The sequence below is a fragment of the Dermacentor andersoni genome, chromosome 5, assembly GCF_023375885.2.
Source record: "Dermacentor andersoni chromosome 5, qqDerAnde1_hic_scaffold, whole genome shotgun sequence".
NCBI lineage: Eukaryota > Metazoa > Arthropoda > Arachnida > Ixodida > Ixodidae > Dermacentor > Dermacentor andersoni.
In genome coordinates, this window is record NC_092818.1 from 164,816,949 (window position 1) to 164,844,170 (window position 27,222).

Sequence of the window (27,222 nt, forward strand, 5' to 3'; positions counted from 1 at the left end):
CTGCAGGAGACGGAAGCTATGCGGGAAAACAAGATATTAGGGGACGCGCGAGAGTTGCGCCTCCCCACATCCCCCCAACCTTAAATCACTACATATTCCGGCGAAACATGTCACACGGTCTAACATCAAGGCGTGCTTCGCGAACAAGGTATTAGATGCAACAGTGGCCGTGCTGAGGAAATGTCCACACGCTGTCCATAGCATGCGAGCCGACATTGTCCTTGGGTACACCGCTGGCGTCCGCCGGTCACAGCAGCAGCATTGCAGACTCGATGGCACGATTCCAGGCTAGGACTCCAGAAACGGCGACGCAGTAGTCGGAACGAGCAAGCGTTGCTCGCGCCGACGCGGTCTGCTGGCGAGAGAAGTAGTAGCTGACGGTGACCGCTGGCTCTTTTCTCCGTTGCCGAGGGTTGTGAGCTGGATACAGGAGGCCGCCGAAGTCGCTGCGCCGCACCGGCTACAGCATCACCATTGCCCGGGGTGGCTTGATCCCAGTCCGGGGCAGCAGCGCAGACGAAGTGCAGGTGACAGCAAACCAGGCGTGACTCCACTCACGCTGCGTACACTCAACGCACTCGGCAAACACTAATGAAGTGCAAGGGAGAGGAAGTCTGCATGTGCATCGCCCACTTGGTACGATGTTCAACTCGGCTAGCAAAAGATCGGGCAGCTACTCAGATGCTAAGTTCATGTGAACGAAGCTCGCTTTCTTGAGTCGAACGAGTAATTTCAATTCGTCCGAGGCTAAATAGAATGAGGGAAGCAAATTGCAACACCTCAACGCCACGGTCCACCAGGTTGTGTCCCTCCACGTGCGACAGGCAGCTTCGTAAAGCCTTAGGCCTAAAGCGTCGCTACCCTGACAACAACCGCCATCCAAAAACAACACCTAAAATGAGCGCAAAACAGGCAGCCGCGAGGAGACATCAGCTCTGTGAGGTAGTCTTACTCCGCTCGGTGCACACAGCATCCGAGTTGACGGCGCCCACCATCCCAGACTGTGTCGGAGCGCCCGGTGCCAGGCCGCAATACCAGTCAGCCCGTAGTGGCACCCGTGGCCCGCGGCCACCCGGCTCCCAGAGCCGCGACTTCATCAGAGTCAAAGAGATAGAAGAAGCTATTTACATAAGAAATTCGGACCACCCACGAGGCTTCCGTACTCACTCGCTTCAGGCTTGCCAATGCTCCGCGGGTGCTAAGCCTCGCTCTCCCAGGATGCAGACCACGTGGCTCTCGTACCAACGAATGTCATTAAAAAAACACTTGCGAAAAGGCTTAGCATGTTGACAAGTTCAAACACACTACAGCCACCGTCGCCTCTCTCAAGAAAGCCCGCCGCCGACGCTAGCGATCAAAATCCACGCTAGGCCTACGCTTCGGTTCAAACAAAGGTCTCGAACAAAGCAAAACTGTTAAAACTATCGTCCGATGCCCGAAGAGCCCCATGTTGGGCGCCAGATGTGGGCTTCTCACACTCATGCTCTTGGGACAAAGGAACGACAACACAGTAGTGTGAACAATCACAAGGGCATTTATTTATTTATTGAGTTGCTATCCACAAAACATGCCGATGGGCGCGCGACAAATCTAGGAAGTCCGACTCACCGCGACCGGATAGCGAGCGAATATGTTCGCCCCATGCTTTATCCCAATGCCTGGTCGTTCGCGCGTACGGTCACGCGAACGGTGGCGCATTCACATGAGGCCTCACGAGACGGTCTTGCAGAAGCATGGATCGGCACACGCGCGGCACGTCCATGCTGCTCGCCGTCCGCGAACCAAAGAGATAGCGCCTTGTCTTGACCGCACCCAAGTAACCCCGCAGCGAGGCGGTGCAACACTCGTGCCATCTCTCGCACTGCGCTTCAACCACTCTGACCGACGCGGGCGCCAGGCCACGCAGCGAAACCGCACTGCAGAAGATGGGAGCTATGCGGGAAAACAAGATATCAGGAGACGCGTGAGAGTCTCGCATCCCCACAAAGCACAGTCACTGCTTGTACACGCTCCACATGCGACGGCAGCGTGGCACATGGTCCGTCATCTTCCAACTCAGAGTCATCGTCCGGGGGTGCAGCAGAAACCTGACGAGTGATCTCGCTGTTGTCGAGTGTTGCGCCTGTCGCTACGGCAGTGTCAGCACCTGGATCGCAATGCAACCACTGCGCAGGTCTCGGCAGAACAATTTCGGCGTCGGTAGAGAGCACATCGGAAGGCGGCAAATCCTAGGCCTCCCGGCACTCGCTTGCCGGCATTCCCCAGCGCAGTCTGCGCGGGCACTGTCGGCGCCATTAGACACTTAACGCGATGTTTCCGTATGCCGCGTTGGATCACCGCAACCTCGACACATCGCACAAAGCAAACACCACCACGCCATCACACGGACACCAGTCGCACAAACGAAAAATGTGGCCTACTCGCAGCGTCGTGCACAAAGAAAGAAATCAGCTGCTGGATTGTCTTGGCATGGCTTACTAAGCTGAGACCGAAACTGCTGTGGCCACAAACCCGGCAGAAACGATGATGATGAGCGGGGATTTGCAGTAGCGCCACTTTGTGGGGCAGCAAGGAGGCTCCGTTCAAAACAAAAATGACTTTCAGCAAGTCGAACCATGCACCGGTCAGAGTCGGTCCATGGTGCTCTCGATCGAGTTGGCTCAAGGAGCGTCCGAAAAATCAGACGAGAGGTTGCAAGGTGTCCGAACTTTCGGCAGTTGTTATACATTATGATATATAGGGAGAATGGTGGTGCCGCGAAGCAGACCAAATAATCGAGCATGTCCGAATTTCTGGAGTCCGAAAAATCAGTCGGCGACTGTATATGTTTAATTTATTTAACTAGCAATCATGAAATCGACCAACAACTTTGGTGGGTCCAGCTGCTTTCCTTGACGCTGCATGAAGACATTGTGGAAGCGAAAGGAAGCTATCTTTTACCGTTTTTCACACGAGTTGTAAATCCTCTGCTGCATGCAGAGCAGCAATATTTGGCTCGTATGTTCACAGCAGCCTCTATGACAGATTGTCAACGTTTTCTTACTATGTTCAAAAAGTGTTTCATGGCCCCTTTAATATACTATCAAAATGGGATTTGAGAGCATCCAGAATAGCAACCCTGTTCAGAGATTGAGTGACCAGTTTTACATGCAGTCTACGCTCGTTACAACAGACCCGCATACAACAGACTTTCGGATATAACGGACCATATTTCAGCCTTAGTTTGTTCTACCTATTTTTTAATCCAACAAAGTTCGCTTTTAACGTACAACACTACAACGGACTATCTGCTACAGTGGACGAAATTAGCGGCAATTTCTTAAAAAATTGAGCATATAAAACGTACTTTTGCAGTGTCGACACGGGCTGACAACTGACTCGCGAGGGTCAGCCGACAATCGCGGCTCAATATTGCGCGCAGGGGAGGAAGGTGGGGCGGAAATCCGGTGCCTTCGAGGCGAGAGAGGGGGTGTTCTACTCCAGTGGCTGCTGCTTATGGCACGGCCGACGTATCTTGAAAGCGATCTGCGATGTGGACAAAGTGCTTGCCTCCGTGGGCGCCATATATTGAAAGCAATTTGCGATGTGGACAAAGTGCTCACCCCCACAGGCGCTGTATCTTGAAAGCGATCTGCAGTGTGGACAAAGTGCATGTGGACGCCTTATCTTCAAAGTAATCTGCGATGTGGACAAGTGCGCCCAGTGCCGGTAGCTTCGTATGTGTTGTGTTTTCAACGTTTATTTAGTTCGCGTTCAAGCGAGAGACAGTGCGAAGGTCAATTCGCTCACTGCTACTGCCATGCTTATCTTGCTTATTTTGCTATTGCAGTCGATGCTTCGCCTTTCGGGTGAAACTGCAACTTTTTTGTTTGTTTTGTTACTTTGGAAGTTTGTCACTCACTTTTGCAATAAGGCTGTTAGACATCAGAACGAAAATTTCAAAAGTGAGGCGTTTTGGACATTACGAACTTTGGATAAAACGGATGTTTTTTGTCGAATTATCCAGGTCCGTTGCAATGAAAGTCGACTGTAGTTTGCTGTTGGGCTAGTTGGTGCATATCAATTAGTCTTACCGCAATAGATAGTGCTGTTTCCATTCTAAATACTAGTTTCACAGAGTACACTTCAAAGGGAGTCTGCAGTATCTGAAAGTCAGGCTATGCTTTGAAAAAAGACGAAGAATCCCACTGGAAGTTGTTACTCACCAGTGAAAAATGGTGAGACACGAGATCGTGCTGGTGAAGAAGCAAGAGGTGAGCTGGTGGGGGGAGTGCCTCCAGAGGAAGCCAGTGCTTTGTTGAAGCCGAGTGGCACGGTTGCAGCAGAGGGAGGGGTTAGCATAGCCAATGGGGAGCCCCGACCATCTGCAAGCAGGAGCACAGTGATAAGGCTCAGGGCCGCAGAAGACTCATGCAGCTGTGAGAAACCACCGCTATGACGTGGCACATTTTCTTAAAAGAGTTAAGTGACTAACAGTTCTTAACCCTTCAAGTGTTGTGCACAAGTACACTCGTCTAGCTGCCAAAGCACACCTCTGGCCGAGCCCAAGATAGTTCGTGAATGTGGAACATCCATAGACTGGTTGCACCATTTACTCAGAAGTTCGTTGAACTGAAATTTTTATGGTTGCTTTTGTTCTGTGGCGACGAGCGACCACGTAGACCCGTAAAGTCTCGGGCTCTCGCAGGAGAGGAAAGATCGGCAGTCCTTCTCTTAGCGTAGCATTCTTTTAAATCCCTTTCGGAACGCTAGCACGTGCCGGAGCATGCCAGCCGCTCGTGCCGCTCGCGTCTACATAACTTTCATGTGACGCCGCCGCTGCTGCCGCTGCAGAGGGCTCCCTCTCTAGAGAGGAGGAAAATTCGATGAACGATGGAAACTCCACGTGACGCAACGTGTCTTGGCGTTGGTCTTGGGTGTCACGTACGGAGGCGGCGTTAAAGGATGCAACAGGGTTGTGTCGCATATTAGTGGAGCCAATGGCACACGTGCTTCAATGTAAGTGGATTTGAGACATTCCAGGGCAATTGTGTCTGAGCGACTGTTGACATTCACGACAAAAGTCGTTGGACGACGCTCGAGAACACAATATGGCCCGAAGTAGTGTGGCTGCAAAGGCTTCCGCACTGCACAGTTACGCACGAAAATGTGGGTAGCAGATGTGAGTGTAGGAGAAACGTACAGAGACCTTGCTTCTTGCGAACATGTAGGTACGGGGCGTATCTGGTTGAAGAAAGCTTGCAGTTCGGCAACGTAGTCGGCAGGTGATAGCATAGGTGTTTTGGTGGTGGCGACAAAGAAATCGCATGGAAGGCGTAGGTGAGTGCCGTAGACTAGCTCAGCACAGGAGCAACCTAGGTTGCTGTTGAGTGTGGCTCTGATGCCAAGTAAGACAAGGGGCAAATACAGGACCCACTTCTCCGGAGAATTATGCGCCATAAGGGAGGCCTTGAGATGCCGGTGAAAATGTTCAACTAGTCCATTGGACTGCAGGTGGTAAGCAGTCGTGCAAAAGCGTGTCATTCCGAGTAGTTTGAGTAGCTCGTTGAAGAGTGCCGAGTCAAACTGCCGACCACGATCCGTGACTACTGTGGATGGGCAGCCGAATTGTGCGATCCATGTAGACACGAAAGCTGCTGCAACAGTGGGCGCTGAGATGTCAGATATAGGTGTAGCTTCTGGCCACCGTGTATAGCGGTCGGTGCATGTCAGTATGTAGCAGTAACCTTTCGAAGATGCGAGAGAGCCGACGAGGTCCAGGTGTACGGTGTCAAAACAAGCATCCAGTGGAAGAGAAGACTTGGCAGGTGGAATGGGGTGATGCGGGGTCTTAGAGTGTTGACACAACAAACAGCAGCGAAGCCAATCGTAAACTTGCGTGTTTAGCCGAGGCCAAATGAAACGACTGGAAAGGAGCTTCTGTGTCGCGTGTATGACAGGGTGCGACAGGTTGTGCACGGTTTCGAATAGACGTCTGCGAAGGGATGCCGAAATGCATGGTCTAGGTGTGTCGGTAGAAGTGTCGCAGACGACAGATGCACCATCTGCGGTCACAACGACATCTTCCAATTACAGGTACATTGACAAATTCCAGAGTGTATGAAGTTCGGTGTCGTCACACTGTTGACTGGCGAATAAGCCGACCTCGCTGATGAAAGGTTCTGACATCAATGTGGAAACGGCATTGACGCGACTCAGAATGTCGGCTGGAACGTTGCCGGTGCCCTTGATATGGTGGAACGTTGCTGTAAACTCGGAGATGTAGGAAAGGTGTAGACTTTTGCGGGGCGAGTAACAGGGCGCCGAATGGTTCATTGCGTGCACAAGGGACTTGTGGTAGACAATAAATGCACGGCCTTCTAAGAAATGGCGAAAATGTCTGATAGCCAGGTAAACGGTGAGTAATTCACGGCGAAACACGCTGTAGCGGGACTGCGCAGGCTTCAGTTTCTTGGAGAAAAAGGCGAGTGGATGCCAGGCATTGTCGATGAATTGCTGCAGAATGGCACCAATGGTGGTGTTTGAAGCGTTGGTCATGATAGCAGTGGGCGCGACTGGCTTTGGGTGTCTAAGCAGCATGGCGTCGGCGAGGGCAGACTTGACTCTTGTGAAAGCGTCGGTGGTCTCTTCAGTCCACTGAAGCACATGTTTACATTTGCTTACCAGCAGAGCGTCTAGCGGAGCCATAAGTCGTGCGCCATCGGGAATGAATCGGCGGTAGAAATTGACAAATCCGAGAAATTGGCGAAGCTTGGTGAATGTGGTCGGTCGGGGAAGATTTTCGATGATGTGAATCTTGGACGGCAGTGGTCAAATGCCGTTAGCATCGATGATATGACCAAGGAACTCGAGTTCGGGTTGACTGAATTCGCTCTTGGCGGCGTTGATGAAAATTTCTTTACTGGCAAGGCATGAAAACAACAACCACAAGTGGTGAAGATGTTCTTCTGCGGAAGAGCTTGTGACGAGAAGGTCGTCAATGTATGCAAAAACGAAAGACAGGCCTCGGGTGACGGAATCGATGAAACGCTGAAAGAATTGGCCGGCATTCTGTAAGCCAAAAGGTATGCAGAGAAATTCAATGAGACAGAAGGGTGTGGTGATGCATGTCGTGCTGTGCAACGCTACCGTGAAGCCCTGAATGTTCGGTAGAGGGTAGTGATCAGGAACTGTAACGTTGTTTAGTGCCCGGTAATCGCCGCATGGGTGCTAGTCTCCCGTCTTCTTAGGCACCATGTTAAGTGGTGATGCCCAGTTACTGGAAGACGGCGGATGATGCCAAGTTGTAGCATGTGTTCGAACTCTGCGCGAGCGATTTTGAGTTTCTCCGGGGACAAACGCCGGGGCTGGAAATAGACTGGTGGGCCGGAGGTGACGATGTGATGGCACACGTCATGTTGCACCGGTTGCGTCCAGTCTGGCAGGTGTGTCAAAGCGGAAAACTCGCGTAGGAGCACGGCGAAAGGTTCATCTAACATGGCAGGAATAGGCGCGATTGGCGATGTGCCTGATGATAGGATGCTGGAAACGGATAGCTGGGTCACGGAGTCGATGAGATGGCGTCATTGGACGTTGACAAGGAGTCCATAGTTGTGCGAGAAGTCTGCGCCAATGACTGCATGATGGATGTCTGCAACCAGGAAAATCCAGTGGAATGCTCGTCGAAGGCCAAGGTTTAGTATGACGGAGCGTGACGAGAAAACTGTAATCCTGGTGCCGTTGACAGCTTGCGAAAACGACACAGGTGTTGCTTTTCGGTTGGGCTGGTGGGCAGGGAGAATGCTGAAGTCAGCGCCTGTGTCGACTAAGAACCATTGTCCTGTAACTCTGTCCGTCACATAGAAAACGCGACTTTTGTGTTGGGCCGGACCACTCGTTGCCGTTAGAGGTTGGCCGGCTTGTTTCCCTGCCAAGTGCAGGGATGCTGACAGTGACGAGCGTAGTTTCCAAAACGGTGGTGGTAGTAGCAACACCAGACGTCGTAGATGATGTTTCATTGCGGGTGCCCGTGTGTCTTGAGCTGCTGGAACTACGGCTGCATGGGCGATGAGATGTCGTGCGGCGATGTTCCGCTCCGCAGATGATGCGTTCCAGGCGCTCACACAAGGAGTCGAGTAGATTGAGCTGCTGAAGAGCAGGGAAGGGTTTGCAGAGCGGTTGTATTGTCACCCGGAGACGATGCCGTGGCTGCGATAGTTGGGTGGCTACTTCCATGACTTTGTCGGCCAAATCAGCAAGTCCGGTAAGGTCCATGGTAGAGGCTGTCACCAGGACCACCTGCACATTAGCCGGGAGTCGTTGCAAAAACAATTCGCGCAACAGTGCGTCGTCGATGGATCTCGCGTTGTTTCCAAGCAGCTGCCTCATTCGGCAAAGAAGCTGACTAGGGCATCGGTCGCCGAGTTCTTCAGCGGACAGAAGCTGCTGGATGCGAGAACGCTGTGAAGCTGCTGTGCGCTGTAGCAGGGCTGCCTTAAGATCATCATAGACGGTGGTAAACAATGGGGAGTTCAACAAATCTGCTACTTCATCAATGGCAGCGGGCGAGAGCGCTGCGACGGCATAATGAAACTTTGAGGCTTGAGAGCGGATACCAGCGACTTGAAATTACGATTCGGCCTGAAGAAACCATGCCGAAGGATGCTGGTCCCAGTACTGCGGGAGGCGGACAGCGATTGCAGAACAGGAGGGCTCACCATGTTCTTCGGAAGGGTTTTCGCCTTGTGCTCTCGTAGCGTTGGTCTGGTCCATGGTCGTCTCTACCACAGGAGCGTATGGCAGTATCACGTCCGCGGTCACTAAACTGTAGCGACGAGCGACCACATAAGCCGGTAAAGTCTCGAGCTCTCGCAGGAGAGGAAAAACCAACAGTCCTTCTCTTAGTGTAGCATTCTTTTATATCCCTTTCGGAACGCTAGCCAATGCCGGAGCGTGCCAGCCGCTCATGCCTCGTGTAGATGCGAGCGTCTACTTAACTCTCATGCGGTGCCGATGCTGCTACAGTTCTTATAAGACAGATGGTGCTACAGAGCTTACCGACAGCCAGGCTTGCTTGTGCCTCATTTTCCAACATTGCAGCCTCGCACAAGAAGCCTGCTCATTTTTGCACAATGCATGAATTCCTAAAGTTCTTATGAACTCCAATTTATGGGCCTTCGATCTTGATTATGAGGCATCTTCAAAGGACAATGACAGCGATGAAGAGGTTATGTTGTCTAAGGAACATAATTTAACATAATTAAAATCATTAATTAGCATGGCATATTATTTATTTCTAGGTTTAAAAGTCGGCTAGATGTTAAGCAACTTATTAGCAATAAATAGCATTTGAGTATGTAGACAGAAATTTGACTTGTTGCCCTTTGGAAGACCACCCGGCACCCAAAGGGTTAAGGCGCCCTAAAACGCTTCTTTAACTAATCACAGAATGGCTGCACTATTAAGGACGTCGTCTCACGAATCTCATGCCTCAAATTTTTCATTAATCCTTCAGCTATAACAGGAGTTATCACACTGATGCCCAGTTTTGTCTCTGCTTTCATCTCCGTTAGCACACTGGAACCTACACAATGAAGAAACAAAAAGAGTAAAGCCTCGGCCAAAAGTTGAATGTCGTGGTGGGGAAAGGGTTTGTGGGAGAACCCCGTGGCGGCCGTGGTAGACTACAGTACACATCTCCGCGCAGTGCAAAGATGAAATGATTTTCCTGCCTTTTGAAGATTGCATTTTTCATTTAAAGGGGGCATGACATCAAATTTGCTATCATAATCTGTATTGGGTGAGGTAATCCTTGTGCGTTCAAGAACACGTCGGAAAAATTTTGGTGCATTTGAGGCAGCACATAATATGTAATTGAATTTATTATATTACACTCGAACGGCACAGCAGTCGAGCTACACTGGCACACACGCAAGCTGTGACGTCTCAAGCTGCATGCTTGCCAAGCAAGCACGTATATTCTGGCGAAGAACCGTGTTTCAGCTGTGCGCTCATGCGGGAAGCTTCTGCTTTGTTCCCCTTGCCATTGGAATTGTTCAACTTGCAGCAGTTGAAACAATGCCACTGTGGCGGCGTCCATGTAGCGCTGCGGTGCAGAGTGAATGAAGCAAGGAGTGCTCAGTATCGTTTGTTCTTCAGGTTCCGCAAAGAGCTCGTCAAGCGCCACGCTTGGGAGGTGAACGTGAGCAGGAAGGACTGGTGCTCATCTGACGCATTTGTTTTGTTCTTGGAACACTTCACACCAGACAACCTACAATAAAGATTCGCGTCTCCTTGCCGAGTTCGAGATACCCGTGATAAAGCTGAGGCTGCAGCCAGACATGATGCCGACCGTGTTCGTGCACTGCCCCACGTACGGCAGGCCAAGCTTCAGCCTTGCTATTTCTTTTTCTTACCTATAATGGGTGCACCATACAATAAAGCAAGTTTAAGTAAAGGTTAAGGCATAGTGTGCATGGTGCAAAATCCTTGCATCGTGGACACATATGCGCAGGCACTTGTTTACATATGCCACACGCAACTAGAGAAAAAAAACTGGTGAGAATGCACGGCAGGTTAGCAAAATTATAGTGTAGTTGAGTAAGGATATGAGAGACATGCATGCATGAAATGTATGCTAGTAAAGAATCTATGTGCTCAACAATTTTCATTGTGCAAAGTAGCGCCAGACTTCATCTCCCGTGAATGGCTAGCTAAGTAACGCTGCAAGCATGAAACATGATAAAATAAAGCTATCGTACTCAATAGTGCGGAAAGGAATCAGCAGCATTTCGTGCAACACCAACGTCACAATCTATGTTGACCACAATAACTACACGGTTTTCATCCATGGCCTCCAAGATTTAAGCGCACCAGCCGGTGCAGACAAGGCCATTTTTCGTCCCTTGAGCTGCTGTTGATGCGGTCGAAGATAAATGCACAGGGTATACGGCGGCATTGTTGTTTCTGATGCACTAAGATTCATTGCTTGCTTCTTCACACAAACTTGGCAGTGTCGAAAGCATGGAACACGATATCTGGAGAAAATACGACAACAGACGCTAGCTATGCTCTGACCTCACGTGGTGCAGTGGCAGATTTTGTAGCAGATGATGGCTCGGTTCCATGCAGCACATGACGTCACATATGGCATGGCAATATGGTGGTCAGCGCCGGAGGGTGGGGCTTAGAGCCGGCGAGTTCTAGCTCACATTTTTGCCAGAAATGTGCTTTTACTGCCCAGTTTTTACACATGTATAGCCATAATACCCTCCACTACGAGTTCTCGCGGAAAACTGCAAATTGTTGGGTGACCATGTCATGCCTCCTTTAACTAAAAATTAGCAATTATGTTCCTTTAACTAAATATTAACTATTATGTATTACTGAGAATGCCCTCGCGATTATGAAATTGGCTAATAGCTTTGGTGTGCCAGCTGCTTTCGATGATGCTGCATGATGACATTGGGGAAGTGAGATCAAGCAATTTTTCAGTCAAAGTCAAATCCCCGACTCAGCAGCCATTGAACATAATGTGTTTTGTATCCGCATAAACCATGCCAGCTTATTGCGTACGTATCGGTTAACACGTAGTGTTTCCACTTTACGTCGCACAAACACGGCAGTGTGTCGCCTCCATCGGGCAGTCCAGCAGAACAACAAGCCTCAGAGATCAGCACAGCAGACTTCAAGCGCCCTGTGCGTTTGCGCGTGAAGCCACATCAACATCATTTTTGGCGCTGCGCCAGAGAGCGTTGTGGCATCGTGCAAAGAAGGACTCGCGTCCTGCCGAAGCTCGGATAAAAAACATGGCGGGTGCTCAGCATAGAAGAAAAATTAGACATCGTTCATGCTATCAAACGTGACACGAAGAAGTCGGCACTGGCATGCGACAGGGATCTACTGTTGACTATGGCTTATGGCATTTGGAATGCGTAGAAGTTGCTCAGCAGTGCTGCTGTGACCACGAAGAGATGTCGGCTATGAGGTTGGACTTTTTGCCATCGTTGCTTGTGTGGTTGCCGAAGTGTCGACTAGCGATAGTGATGAGGACTATACGGAAAGCGACAGCACGGGCGATTCAGGCCCGACAGTGACAGAAGCGGCGCGTTACGTCAGCCTCATGAATGCAATTGTCGTGACGAGAACAGCCCCCCGCAATGAAAAAGGCGCCCCGCGACTTCAACGCTACCGCCCACGTGCACGGAGAACATGCAACGCCAATGAGGAATTTGCCATGCGAGTGTATGCCAAGAAGAGGTGGCTGGCTGAAAAGCTGGCTCGCAGCTTCAGTAAGTTTGAGGCTGCTGTCATCGCTGCTAGGCGGCCACGGCATCAAACGAAAAGAACACCTTTGTCGCGCGAAGTGAATAAATACTGTATGTTTTTTCCCTTTTCATCGCACTCTCTCCGAGTTCCGTTTTTGACAGGTACCATATTTACACAATTGTAAGTCGACCCCCCATATCGCGTGTGACAGGGGAAAAAAAAAATTAGCATACCCGCGGGTACATTCCATAATGAAAATTTATTAGTCGCTGGCATGGTCACTGGACTACACGTCCTCACTAGTGCTGCCATCGTCATTGCTGCTACGGTCCCACATTGCATACATAAGTGCATTTGCATACATACATAAGTCCACGACGAAAGCACCTAACCACGCAGAGCCGTCAGGGACGCTCTTTGGGCATGTCCGGTTGGCGTAAGTTCACAGTCTTCTGCCGCCAGCCACTCGTACTCACGGTGGAGCAGGTCCTTAAAAGCTGAATATCCAGGCTTGTCTCATGTCCATGTCGCACGTCACTGGCAGGGACTGATCACGCATTTTGGCGATGTGTGCCACAAGCTTGGCCTTCAGCTCTGGAAAGCGTCCTGACTTCGGCCCGCAGAAACCTCTTTGCTTGCTGTCACAGGTGAAAAGTTTGCTTCGCTGCCATCACCACTCTCACACCACCCATTAAGAAACATCAAACTTGCATTAAGAAACATCAAACTTGCGGCCCGCTGTGCAGTTGTTTGTTTCTTCAGCGTAAAGGTGGCAGCCCTCTTCAACGCCGCTGTGAACGAGCGCCAAATGTTTTGTGGACTCTGAGCACTCATGACGACTGAGGAAGCACAGAAGTAGCACGTGGCCGGCAGTCAAATCAAATGCATGAAACTAAAGAACTACAGGGAAAGAGAAACACGTGAGCGGTGTCTGCTTTTCCATGAACTATCGATACTCCCTGCAAGCGCCGCTGTTTTGAGGGCGCCGCCACAAATGGAACAGCGACACTTCCATGAACTATCGACACCCCCACATGAGTGCTGTGTGTGCTGTAAAACTCAAAAATGTTGAAAAACCCTTCCGAAAAGCGAACAAACACACGAGATAGCGGAAAGCTATGGGTGGGGCCGTAGAGCAAACACAACATAGTGACTACGTTGTAGCTCCCCTGATATCCCGTTGGTCTCGCTTTTTTTTTCGCTGCCACGTTTTCATTTCGATTGTAAGTCGACCCCCCCCCCCCCCTTCAGATTTTCAAATTTTAAAAAATAGGTTGACTTACGATCGTGTAAATACAGTAAGTGGGCGATCTCAAGCTCTTTCGGTTAAGCAGTACTACCGTTTAGTACATATTTTTCCGAGCTCCAGCCAACTAAGGTTTAACGAGGTTTCACTGTACAGTATTATTTGGCTCACATGTTTTCAGCAGCCTCTACGACAAATCAGCAACATTTTCCTACTATGTTCAAAAAGTGTTTCAAGGCTACTTTAAGGGGTATAGCTATTAGTCAGGTGGGAGAAAGCAATCAAAATGTGTGAAAAATTAGTAGAACAGGGCAACTGACCACCTAATTTGGCGGTTAATTGATGCTTTAATAAAAAAGATTCTCTACCTACATCTTCCCATCACCACCTCTAACAAGAAACTGGACGTCCTCGGCATTCATAACACCATAGACGAGCTTATTGAAGCGCACCGTATTAGCCAATACGAACGACTCGCCAATTCCACCACGGGCAGGCACATTCTAGGCACCCTAGGCATAACCTACACCACCCAATTCGGACCAAAAGTACCCATCCCTCCAAACATTCGTGCTCAGCTAGTTATCCCGCCCATACCTCGCAATATGCACCCTGAACACAATCCGGAGCGACGTGCAGAAAGAGCTAAACAACTACAAAAGCACTACGACCAAGCCGCTGACGTAACCTACGTGGACGCAGCAGAGTACCCCAACCAAAACGCTATGGCAGTCGTCGCAGTCGCGGGTTCGCAGTACCGCCTCTCCGCGGCCGCATCAATATTCGCCACGCAAACCGAAGTAGGAGAAGAAACGGCCATCGCTTTGGCCTACGCGGCTACCAATGCACACTGCATCATCAGCGATTCAAAAACGGCCATTCGTAACTACGCAAGAGGACTGATAGCACCCCAAGCGCAGAAGATTCTCTCTGGCACTCCTCCCCCAAGGCAACGCCGCGTGCAGATCATCTGGGCCCCTGGTCACTCGGGTCTGGCTGGAAACGAAGCCGCCCACGATGCCGCCCGAGCTCTCGCACACCGGGCGCATCATCCTTCACCTGCGTCTTCCGATCCCGACCAGCCCTCTGTTCTGCATCGCGGTCACGCGCGGGACCGAATGATTACGTTCAGAGAAATTCTCCTGCACTACCACAAGAGCGGTTACGCTACCCCCCGGCACACAAAACACTGAATAAATCTCAATCCACCACTTGGCGACTCCTTCAGACACGAACTTTTCCGAACCCCGTGCTTTACAACCGCATGTACCCCGATGCATACTCCCCACTCTGCAAAGCGTGCAAGGCCCGCGCTGACCTCGATCATATTATCTGGCAATGCCCCAAAGCCTCACCCACCAACACCTCTCGCACTAACACACGCATCATTAGTACGGCCGAGCAGTGGGAGACATTGCTGCTCAGCTTGGACCCAGAGGAGCAGCTCTGGGCCGTCCGGATGGCCGAAGATGCCGCCAGAAAGCAAGGACTGGCCGCCGTCTGAGGAAGGGGGGGATTGGGGGTTAGTCTCCCGACCCCCGCCACCCCTTAACCCCATCAAGGACATAATAAAGTTTTATCTCTCTACCAGTTAAGGTTACGTGAGCAAAATTTGGCAAGCAATGGCACCAACATCCCTGCTTAGCTTGAACCAAGATGACACCTATGGTTCTCTTGTAATAAAAGCCACTCAATGCATGCTGCCCTTCATGCCAACGTAGGGAAAATCCAGTATCTGCAGCAGATGCTGGTGCATGGCCATTGAAAAAATAGCCAGTGACACACTACATAGAGTGGAGCGTCCTGTGATGAGATGTGCGATCCTTGTTGGTTTGTCATACCATAAAAGTCCCAGATCACATACCTGGATCCTTCGCAGTAGTGACAAAAGCAGGGCTCCTTTCTACCAAACATAACAATCATTGCAAAGATAGCGATGTATGTTCCAGCAGTATCAATGCCATATGTACGTCTCTTCACTGCAGCTGGAACGAATGTTAGCAACTCCACAAAGAAACTCTCTGCTGTAGGGGAATGTTAACAAGCTCATTAGAGTCTGACATGCTATTAAACCCAACTAGCAATTCAAATACAGTCAAGCCTCATTAATACGTACCTGTTTAATGTGTAATTGCGGTTTAAACGTAGTCATGAAGATTCCCTCACCTAGCCCCCATTGAACCCCATGTATTGGCTGGCCGCTTAAGCCAGAGTTGCTAAGTGCCCACTAAACGGTTAGCGCGTACTGTTTGCTTTCTTGTTATACACACACAGGCAAAAGATCGGCAAAATCTCATGTGCGCAGACGTTCGATTCTCATGTTGTGACACCCGGACGACAGCTGCCAGCGATAGTGATGTTGAAACATAACCACCATGACGTCTTTTCTGCTCATACAGCTGTTGCTAATTGCAGTGCACAAAAGCATGGCCTTCGAGATTGGCTTCCTGTAACGCAAAAGAAGCTGCCGGTAAGGGTGCGAATTCACTGTCACCGTCGAACCCGATCCAATCCAATTCAAGTAGTAACTGCGCAAAAGCACATTTTCTTTAGATACGTAGGCATTTCTATGCTGACCCAATGAGAAAAATGTCCGTCCGTCCGTCCGTCCGTCCGTCCATTCGTCTCGTAAGACGACCGCTTTCAAGATAAAGCCCACAGCAGCAAGCGACTGTACCTTCATGCTGCCTGTCACTTCAGCACTAACGAAGCAGCGAGAACACAGCACTCACAAAGCTCTTAGCACAAACCGAACCCTGCCCCTTTAGCACAAGCCGAACCCTGCCCCTTTCGCAGATCGCTCTTGAAATGTGGGCCCATGCGTCTGTCTTCAGCGCACAGCGGCGGAAACACAGTGCGCGTATATTAGCAGTTTGCACTCTCTGTCCGCGTCGCAGATAGTTTTCAAAATATGATCCGTGTGGCCGTGCCATATATGCAGGCACCGCCAGTGTACGTTTGTGATCACGGATCACAATGGTTCGACGCGGATGGATAAGGCGCTAATGAGCGGTAACGGCTTATAATGATCGGAACATCATCAGTGCACTGGACACTGACACCTGCAGTACTTTGCTTTGCGTTATCAATGCACCTTGCGCTGACGTCCGCACCAGTTCATGTCACCGTAGCGCTCTCATTTGTTTGTACTGGCCGGATCAAGATTGATAATGACACCAGGCTGCATGGCGATGAGCAAGTGGCACAATGCTTACGCATTCTTGGACGACTCCTTGAGAAGTACCTGCATGATTTTTTTCTTCTTCATTCTATCAGTGTGTTTGCAGTCATAATGTTGTCGTGGGGATCAAAGGGCTTTGCTGCAGCGTGTCATGTTTATGTTATCAAGACGTCTACATTGTTACATCTGCGGAATTCTCGAATAGTGACAGTATTGCTGTCGTCCCACCTCGCCCATCTTCAAGCGAAAATGATGATGACAATGACGATGTGGAAGTGGACAGCCCTTCATTATCTGACCCGGCGTGCGCTTTGAGCATCATGCGAGCTTTTGCAGAGAAGTGGGCCTTACAGACAAACCCGCTCACGGCCTTACTGAGTACAAAGGTGTCGCAGCAAGGCCATAACGGCAACAAGTGAAGATCGCCGATTTTTTGCTGCCTACTGACAAATAAAGCCTGTCTGAGTGTATGCGTTTGAGAGCATCGTGACGTAGTTCTCTGGCCAGTAAGTAGCTTCTAAACTGGCATTGGCGGTTGATTTGTACATCGTTTAGTGCATACCTAAACATCATTCCCAGCTGACTACGTATTAATGAGGTTTCACTATAGCAGAGTTTGCTTTTATCTTCAACGGTTATGTCCATAAACTGCCAATTCTTAATTTTTTTGAGCTCATGACATAGATCCACAAATCCAATAAATTAGTTAATGCAATAATAAACCGGTTCTAGTTAACTGAACTGAAAATCTTAGCTGATGCCCAGCCCTAAAAATTACCGTAACAGAACCAACAAAAACAAATGAAAACAAGACCGCAAGACAATGCGCAGGAGTATTCACATGTGTGCACTTTCCCTCTGCAGATTTTCATTTAGTGCCGTGGAATGTTGTCCACCAGTATAGTGACATGCCAGTAAGAGTGCGCCATCAGAATGCTACACATTGTGCCGAAAGGAAACATTCATCTTTTTACAGACTTCACACACCACAGAGAAGAAAAGGTCCGTACCTTTGGATGGAATGACACAACGGATCTTTGGAGGATTAGGAGAAGCAGATGGCGAATTGTTGCACCTAGTAGAAAAATGGGAAAAAAGTGCAACAGTCCCGTATGAATTTACAGCACAGTGAATTTATAACTAAATTAGCACCCCCTCCACATTTCCCTCTCTCAAAACGTCAGCAGCAAGTATCAGCTTCTTGCCCCTTTTCACAAACTCTGCATTGCTCTTTCTCCACTCTGCACTTCGCTGTATTCTACACAGAACGAGCCTAAAGATTACCTAAATCCTGGGGTTTTGCCTGGCAGAACCACAATCTGATCATGAGACATGCCATATAGTGGGGGACTCATGATTAATTTTGGCCACCCGGGTTTTTTTTTTTTTTTTTTTTTTAAGTTTAAGTGTACCTAAATCTAAGCGCACAGGCAATTTTGCATTTGGCCCCATCGAAATGCAGCCACTGCAGCAGTGATTGAACCCGTAAGCTCAAGCTCAGCAGTGCCATGCCATAGCCACTGGGTTACCGCGGGTCATAATAAGCTTGGTCTACTGTATTGTTGCTTCTCTAAGAATGCAGAGCACCCTTTTCGCCATATTATCCTATCGAATGCTCTGGACTGATTGCTCCGTCAGGCTGACCTGCATGCATGCCACTGAGTACAAAGAATGTGTGGATATTTAACATTACAGTTGCTGTCACATGATTGCAGCCATCAATGAAATAAATGCACAGGAGAGGAGGTGGTGGTAGTGTTCAACAATAAATGGCCCTACTTTACCTATTCTAAGGACTTTCTGTGTTGAAAGAGAGAACCGCCAATCACGATCATGGAAAGAAAGCATGTAAATTTCTCTGCTCCTTTGTACTTTCGCTATTTGCCTCCATTTTCCGCATAACTCTGCCAAATATCTCAGGCCTTGACTGGTCAAGTGAGTTTCCCAGCTGACAGCAATATTTTTGTTTGTGTCATGTACCTTATTTTCCCATGTATGACTCGCCTCCGCATATAACCCGCATCCCCAGTTACGCCATCCTGCAAAGAAAAGCTGTGCACATAGCCTGCACAAATAACTGCATACAACAATGCTCAAATCTTTGCAATAACAGTTTCCATTCATGGATGCATGGCCCATTCACGTCATATCTTCGGGCAGCAGCTCTGCTCCTCACCTCATAGGCAATGCTGATAAGCTTAAGCTTCTGCTACATTGTAAAGGAATGCCATCTACTGCAGTTCACTGTGATCACAGTTCTCATTTGCCGACGCCGCATGCACTATTCGGTAACTACTGAGCAGAAACGCAAAATGGCAACTTGAAAATAAAAGGTGATATGGCAACCATGAAAAAGGGAAGGGAGTTTCAACATGCAGGGTCCCCAAAGAGACAACGAAAATTTTGATCTTCAAAAACTTTGCTTTGAAGTGTGGCTTTATGACAGCATGGCACACAATGTGGTGAAGCCACACCTCAAGGTGAAATTCTAATATATTTCGCAGCCCGCTTTACTGCATTTCTTAAGTTATTTCGTAAGTTAATTTTTAAAAATTTTTGATGCAGGTTATATGCACAAAAATATGGTGTGCATCGGTACACAGTCTCTGCATGCAGTGTGTTGCATGCCAAAGCTTTCATCAAATTTGTTTTAGGAGTGCTGTGTATCTGCACCGCCAACATTGTGCAACATGTTTTTAATGGTTTTATATGTATGAATTGACTAGAATTGCAAAAAAATTTAATGTGCGCATTTCTTTATGCTGGCATCTGAATCCTGTGACAACCAATGTTTTTTTTTTTGACATTCAAGCGATCACACTTTGTTTCTGATGCCTAAAAAACCATTAATTTAAACATTCTATTTGTACTTCGATGTACAAGATAATAGGCAAGTTTCAGGACTCGAGCTTCCATATGTCAGGAGGTATGAACATTGGAATGCAGGTCTGTGTTTACTTGTGTTGGTAGATGTTATAGCTTATTAGAGTTATAGTGAAGGGACAGGACAAACGAAAAGCAGGGACAATGTGCTGACTGCCAAACAAACTTTGCTGTGCTTAAGATACTAAATAAAGGTACTGGAACGCAAACAACCAACAAAATACAAATTCAAACCAAATATTGCTTGCTATTTTGCTTGGTTATTTCCTGCTCACATCCTTTCTTTATTCTGAGACATTCATATGTTCCTTTATGTGCAATAAAGCTAAGATGACAGTCAGACAGTGAGCACTTTGCTCATGCCTTCAATTTGTCCCATACCTGGCACTGCTACTCTATTAAGCTGTCCACACAGCTTTCAGCCCAGGTAGCTATCCAGTACTATCTGGTGAATAAACTGAATATTGCACTGTATTGTATTGTATTGTACTAAGTTACAATATCTATGTGCTAGCCCAAATTATCACCCTTTTGCAGTAGATGAACCTTCACCTTTCAGGCAGAATGAGGCACTGGGCACTCGGAGATGCCTGCATCCGAGGCATGGATGACGGCTCAGCAGGAGTCAGTTGTATCTGTGGGGGCTGCAAGGTGCTAGCAGCGTCCACGATGACACTTTGTAGTGATGGGCTATGCGGTGATGACACCCTGCATGCGTTTAAGACACAAAGGAGAAAGAAAGGAGTGTCACAATGAAATAATTCAGGAAGCTTTCAGAAGCAATGGCAACCACAAGTTGGCATGTTGAAAACTGTACAAATACAGCCAACGAACAATTTTCTGGACACCTGATTTTTCCGACATGCCCGATAATTCAATGTACAAGAACTAGATGTGTGCGAATATTTGAAAGTTCAAATATTATTGAATATTCTATTTTTACTATTTGTATTTGATTTGAAGAATAGATATTTGAAAATGTTTAAATATTCAGTTGGATATGAATATTCGAATTCAATATAATATATTGCTGGCTATGTGGGAGCAAACAATGTTCTTAGCATTTGCTTCTATCTAATATAATAATATTTGGGCAATTTTGTGCTGAATTTCGTGACTTCGTGCTGCTAGCAAAATTTTACCTGCAAAACAAACTTAGCCACTAAACGTCAACTTTGCGGAAAAGCCAGCCTTTCAGTAGCAAGGAGCACGGGTTTGTGGACAGCAACTGTTTTTATTTATCTATTTATTATGTAGTGGGTAACATGCATGTGGCGAAATCGTGTTCGTGGTTTCGGAACCAGAGGTTCGCGACGCCGGTTAAGTAAAACAGCACGTTGTGCAACTTGGTGACGTCGTCCCACTTGTTATGCTGGCTCACCCGTTCATAAGAAGACAACCAATCCTCCACGTCATGATCATCAGTGCCGCTAAAGATGGCAGGATCACGCTGGCGCAACACACTGGAAACGATGACCGCCGGAGGCTGTGGTGCATCTTCCTGGGTGGTTTCGTCAGGCATGGTCGTAGCAGTCGGTAGCGTCCGGCTTCGGAGTTCCAGTTTCCGAGGTCTACCCCGCAGCTCCACCAAATGAAAGGGGTGAAAGGGGGTTTATTGCAGCTCGTATGCGGGATCGCAAGTGGCTCTTGATCGCGAGTCCTAGCTGTTCGCATCAGCAGCCCGAGCTCGGGTCTCGCGCCGCAGCGGTGGCAGTCCGCACAGCGCCACATGCATGTTACCCACTACAATTGCCCCCGCGGTGAAGAGGAGCCATCCTGGCGACCTAAGGTGATGACACGATAAGGGGGTCGTGGTACGGCTTCAGGCGGCTGATGTGAACCGTCTCGCGGCCACGGCGGTGTTTGTCCGAAGATGGCGTCACCGGTTCGACCACATAATTCACCGGCGATGTACACGCGACGATCCGGTACGGACCCTGATATTTCGGAGCGAGCTTTGGGCTAAGGCCTGGAGATTGGAAGGGCAGCTGAAGCCAGACGTGAGAGTCCACGGCGAAGGACTGTGTGGGCTGCCCGTTGTCGTGGCGATCTTTGTAGATTCCTTGGGTATCCGACGTGAACGAGCGAGCCAGTTGGCGGCACTCTTCAGCATGGCGAGCAACTTCGGAAAGAGGGGTGAATTCAGAGGCATTCAGTGGATGGTTCACGTCCATAAAGAAAGAAAAATGGGGAGAAGCCTGTGGTAGCCTGAACGGCGGTGTTATACGCGTACGTCACAAAAGGGAGGACATCGTCCCAATTGGAATGATCAGACGCAACATACATGGTGAGCATGTCACCAAGAGTGCGGTTGAACCGTTCCGTTAGACCGTTAGTCTGTGGGTGATACGCCGTAGTGGTGCGGTGAATAGTGCGGCAAGCGGCGAGTAGCTCATTAATAACTTCGGACAAGAAGACACGGCCTCGATCGCTGAGCAGTTCTCGCGGTGCGCCATGCCGTAAGATGAAATGCCGTAACATGAATGCGGCGACGTCGCGAGCAGCAGCCGAAGCAAGTGCAGCAGTTTCGGCATATCTTGTGAGGTGGTCTACTGCGACAATTATCCAACGATTTCCTTTAGCAGTGGATGGAAGAGGCCCATAAAGGTCAATGCCAATCCGATCAAAAGGACGTGCAGGACACGGTAAAGGTTGCAGAGGGCCTGTCGTATGAGGAGATGTCTTGCGTCGCTGACAGGCTACACATGACCGAATGTATTTGCGGACATAAGAATACATGCCGCGCCAGTAGTAGCGCTGGCGGAGCCGCTCGTAGGTTTTCAGGACGCCAGCATGAGCTTGTTGTGGGTCGGCGTGGAAATACGTGCATATGTTGGAGCGCAAATGGCGAGGGATGACTAGCAGCCATTTGCGACCGTCCGGCTGATAGTTTCGGCGGTACAAGATGGCGTCCCGTAGCACGAAATGGGTGGCTTGGCGACGAAGGGCTCGAGGGCATGTAGCCGTCGAAGAACTGTGAAGAATGTCAACGAGAGACACAATCCACGGATCTTTCCTCTGTTCAGACGGCATGTCGGTAACAGCAAGCGTAGCAACCGGGCACTCTATGGGTGAGGGTGGCGTTTCGTCAGATCGCATGGGCGATCGGGAGAGTGCATCGGCATCAGAATGTTGGCGCCCGGATCGATAGATGACGCGAATGTCAAATTCTTGGAGCCGAAGAGCCCAACGTCCAAGACGGCCTGACGGGTCTTTCAGTGACGCAAGCCAGCAGAGCGCGTGGTGGTCTGTCACAACATCGAACGGATGGCCATACAAGTAAGGGCGAAATTTGTTTAACGCCCAAACTATAGCCAAGCATTCTTTCTCTGTGACAGAATAATTCTGTGACAGCGCCACAAGCATGTTACCCACTACAATTATTATTTATTTTGTTTGCAGTGTCACCCCTCAATTTTGAGCTTATTGTTTGACGGCAAGTGCGATGAGTGACAACTGGCACAGGGTCAAATGCCTCCGAGTTTGCGGGAATTTGATCGGTATAACAAGGTACAGTCTGGCAAGGACAGCTAGTGGGAATTACTACATTTCCAAGGTAACATGAGCTAAATACACAATGCTTTAGCATAACGGCTTACTAGTCTAGCTTTTTAAGATTGACAATGCAACTGCAATTTTCCAACATAACAAATTATACCAGCTTGCTAATAAATGCATGTGTATATCATTATTCAATTTGATATTCGAAGCTAAGCTTTTATATCCAATTCGTATTCAAAAATTTTTATATTCGCATACCCCTAATAAGAACGTCTGAAGTTTTGGACGCAAAAAGCATTTGACATAAGATTTTCCTTACTTTTTGTGAAAAATGGCATTAATCGAAGCCATTTTGATTATCTGGTCACCTCGAACCGGTGCTCCCACACGCAGATCCGCAGACAGCCGTAGCCACCGCCGCGGCAACACCTGGCTACTTCGAGACTCACTACCAAGCTTCTTGCTCTTCGATGCCGTTTTTTTTTTCCTCATTAAAACAATTCGCTGCTGTTAGCAACGGCGCCGACTCTGCCTTTGTAATCCTCTCCAACGGCTTCAAAGTGCGATGCGTTGCATAATGCCGGATCCCGAAAGTCAGCTTCGCCTTAATACAGAAATGTTACGCGGTGAAGCATACACAAAGTATTGCAGTGAAACATACCAATAATGGGAAGGGGCAATTGTCATTGGACACGGTATGTATATTCCTTAATTACACATGCGTGCACCCGTCATCTCCTACCCCAGCACATGTACCGATACGTCTAATAAATGTGTTGGCAGGCTTTCACAGCTATTTCAGATATGCTTGAGGAGATTTGAGCCCTTGGGGGCAGTAAAAGGCATGGATTAATTTTTTCGGACTGCCAGTTTTTTTCTGGACGGTTTTGCGGCCCTTCTAAAGAGTCAGAAAAATCAAATGTTCACTGTACATGCTAAACAAAGATGAATGCATAGCATAACACAGAGCTGGTATTAGACAAGTAACTTACACAATTGGTGGCGATGCCAAGACCTTGCCGACAGTTGTATTGGGTGTGCCAAGTTGGATACTTCCAGATGGTATGGCCATCTGCAGCACTCCTACAACATGATATAGGTGTTTAAGACTTAGAAATGAAGCCCACAGTGTTAGAGCACTACAAAGCCACTGAAACAAAATCAAATATTTGTTCATATAGAAATGAAAAAAGTAATTTTTTTAATGAGCCTCTCACCAGGCCGTGCTAAAAATTTCCGTTATACAGTTGAATCTTGTTAATTCGAACATGCTAAATTCGCACTTCCGGTTTATTTGAACTGAGGCACCAGGCGAGATCTGCTACCTTCTCAAACTGTGCCTGTCAAATACCTACTTCATCTTCGGAGGCAGCTATTACAGGCAGGTTAAAGGAACTCCCATGGGGGCCTCAATTTCCGTTGCCATGGCTAACTTGACCACGGAGAATATTGAGGAAAGAGCTCAGAGTACCTTTTCCCCGAAACCAAAAGTTTTCCTCAGATACATGGATGATTACTTCTGCATCGTGAAGATGGGGCAAGTCGGAAACCTGCAGACACACTTAAATTCCATTGACACGGATATACAGCTCACATATTAGCACGAACAGAATGGATTGTTCCCATTCTTAGATGTACAAGTTACATGAACAGATGGCATTCTAAAATTTTCAGTCTACCACAAACCAACCCACACGGGCCACTACCTTCACTTCGAATCCAACCATCGGCAAACCACAAGGATTTGGTAGTAAATTCTTCATTCAAAAGTGCCCAAACTCATTGTTCATCAGAATGAGATCAAAAGAAAGAAAAGAGAATGGTTCTAAACAAACTTAAAAGGAATGGCTACACAGACCACTTCATTTGAAAAATAACCCAACAATAAAAAAGGAGAAACAACAGACCACTTCATTTGAAAAATAACCCAACAATAAAAAAGGAGAAACAAACTATGGGACCTTCAACCGTTGACTTCTCCCCTACCCTGGAAATGAGTGTTCATCCCATACGTCAGAGGTACCAGTGAAGCTCTCAGATTAATAGTGAAAAAAGAAGGCCTCAAGGTTGCGTACAAATCAATAAATACTTTCAATATCCTCCTCACTAAACCAAAAGATTGTCCACCAAAATAAAAAGCTCTAGGCGTGCTGACTGTCCAGTGTCGTACATCGGGGAAACCAAAAAATCTAAAAAAAAGAATCAGACAACACGAGAATGACGTCGGAACATTCAACCGAATACGCAGCGCCGTCGCCAAATATTCTGAAGACGCCGACCACAAAATTGCTTTCCAAGAAACCAAAACAGAGACGAACTCGCGAAAAGGCTCCTACTGGAGTCGTGACACTTTCAGAATACGGGGGGTAACATAAACCACGTGAAGGGCAACTTACCCTCTGTGTATATCCATGGCCTTGTTGACATCTAGTCGACAAGGCCATGGGACGCCCAGCCAGGTTAATCCCCGCTCGAGGTCACCAACACCAAAACGTCTGCGCTCCACCATTATTTAATAGGACTTTTTTAAAAAAGAGTTCGGCAATAGTGGAGGTTGATACAAATTAAACACTGCATGGCAAAAGCACAAGGAGGCGAGCTGCCCTTTCACAGCCAAAAATTACAACACATTTAAGCCGTTTAAGAATACACAATGGCTACCGCTGTTTAGAAAAAAGAAAAATCTCTCACTGACCTTTGACCCCTACAGATCCAGGCTGGACAGTAAAGGAGGGAAGCAGGTACTGGACTTGTGTGGCAGCAGTAGGCAACTGCACGGGCCTCAGAATGTTGCTGGGCCCTTTGGGTGGGCTAGCGCTGAAGGATGGGCCCCGCAGCACAAGTCCTGCCAGGTCAGCACCACCCTCAGTCCGGCTCAATGGTGGGCTCAAAATGGCATACTGCGCACCCGTTGTGGAGGTGGGTGGAACTAGCAGTGCGTGCCGCATGGTCTCCATGCCTGCGGGAGGCTTGGATGCTATTGGTCGCAATGGAGAAACCTGTGGCGGAAGCAGTTTTGTTAGTAGATGATGGCTTCGACATGATGTAATAAGCTTGATGGCCAATCAGGAGTGCACGAATAAAACTTTTCAAAATGGCTTTGGCCACATGCACAGAAAATTTTGACTGTTGTACGGACTTGTGTATAATAGCAACACTGTTCTTCCATGCTTTTTTTTAAAGCTAGAATAGGCTACCATATTTACACAATTGTAAGTCGACCTATTCTTTAAAATTTGACTTACAAAAGGCTTACAATCGAAACCAAAACATGGCACCGACAAAGAAGCGAGACCAACAAGATATCAGAGGAGCTACAATGTAGTTACGACCTTATGTTTGCTCTATCGCAAACAGTAGTTTTCGCTACCCCGTGCATTTGTTCGCTCTTTGGAAGGGTTTTTCAACATTTTTTTAGAGTTTTATAGCACACACAACACTCATGGGTGGTGTCGATAGTTGATGGAAGTGCCGCTGTTCCAGTCGCGGCAGCAGCCCCAGAATGGCGGTGCTTGCAGGGAGTATCAATATTTCATGGAAGAGCACACACTGCTCACGTGTTTCTCTTTCCCCGTAACTCTCTTACGTCGCTGAAATGCGTGATTGGTCCCTGCCACTGAAGTGCAACATGGTCATGAAACAAGCCCAGACCTTTGCCTTTTATGGACCTGCTCCGCCATGAGTACGAGTGGCTGGCGGCAGAAGACCGCGAACTTATGCCAACCGGACCTGTCAAAAGAGCTTCCCTGACAGCTGCATGTGTTTGGGCGAATTCGGCATGGGCTGCTGTTCCACATGATGTCGTAGTGCGGTCGTTTGCCAAATGTAGAATTTTGCTGGACGAAGACGCGCTGTGGGACCGTAGCAGCGATGACGATGGCAGCACTAGTGAGGACGATGGCACAAGTGAAGACGAGCAGTCCAGTGACCATGCCAGCTACTAATAAATTTTCGTTATGGAATGCGCCTTCAGGAATGCTTTTTTTTTCCTGTCACACGCGATATGGGGGGGGGGGGGGGGTCGACGTACATTCGAGTCTACTTACAATCGTGTAACTACGGTATTACTCTGGGAAAATATGTTGTTTTTTTTTACCCGAGGGAAGACCGTGCTTTTTTGCCAACATTCATTTGTTTGTCCTCACAAAATTAAACCACCTCACAG

General features: G+C 48.4%; 1 protein-coding gene across 3 annotated transcripts in view; it reads right to left on the bottom strand.

Moving 5' to 3' along the window:
* The window catches only part of LOC126531570 (protein capicua homolog), a 121,506-nt gene that overhangs the window by 42,603 nt on the left and 51,681 nt on the right, over window positions 1–27,222 (bottom strand). For 2 of the 3 annotated variants that reach the window (XM_055071252.2, XM_050179135.3), the window contains exons 10-14: window positions 25,753–26,056; window positions 24,050–24,140; window positions 20,109–20,264; window positions 17,684–17,748; window positions 4,206–4,364 (exon numbers count right to left, since the gene is read on the bottom strand). In XM_055071252.2, coding sequence (XP_054927227.2) covers window positions 4,206–4,364; window positions 17,684–17,748; window positions 20,109–20,264; window positions 24,050–24,140; window positions 25,753–26,056 — 775 coding nt within the window. The remainder of the gene's footprint in view (window positions 1–4,205; window positions 4,365–17,683; window positions 17,749–20,108; window positions 20,265–24,049; window positions 24,141–25,752; window positions 26,057–27,222) is intronic. The other variant, XM_055071253.2, reaches the window with a different exon arrangement.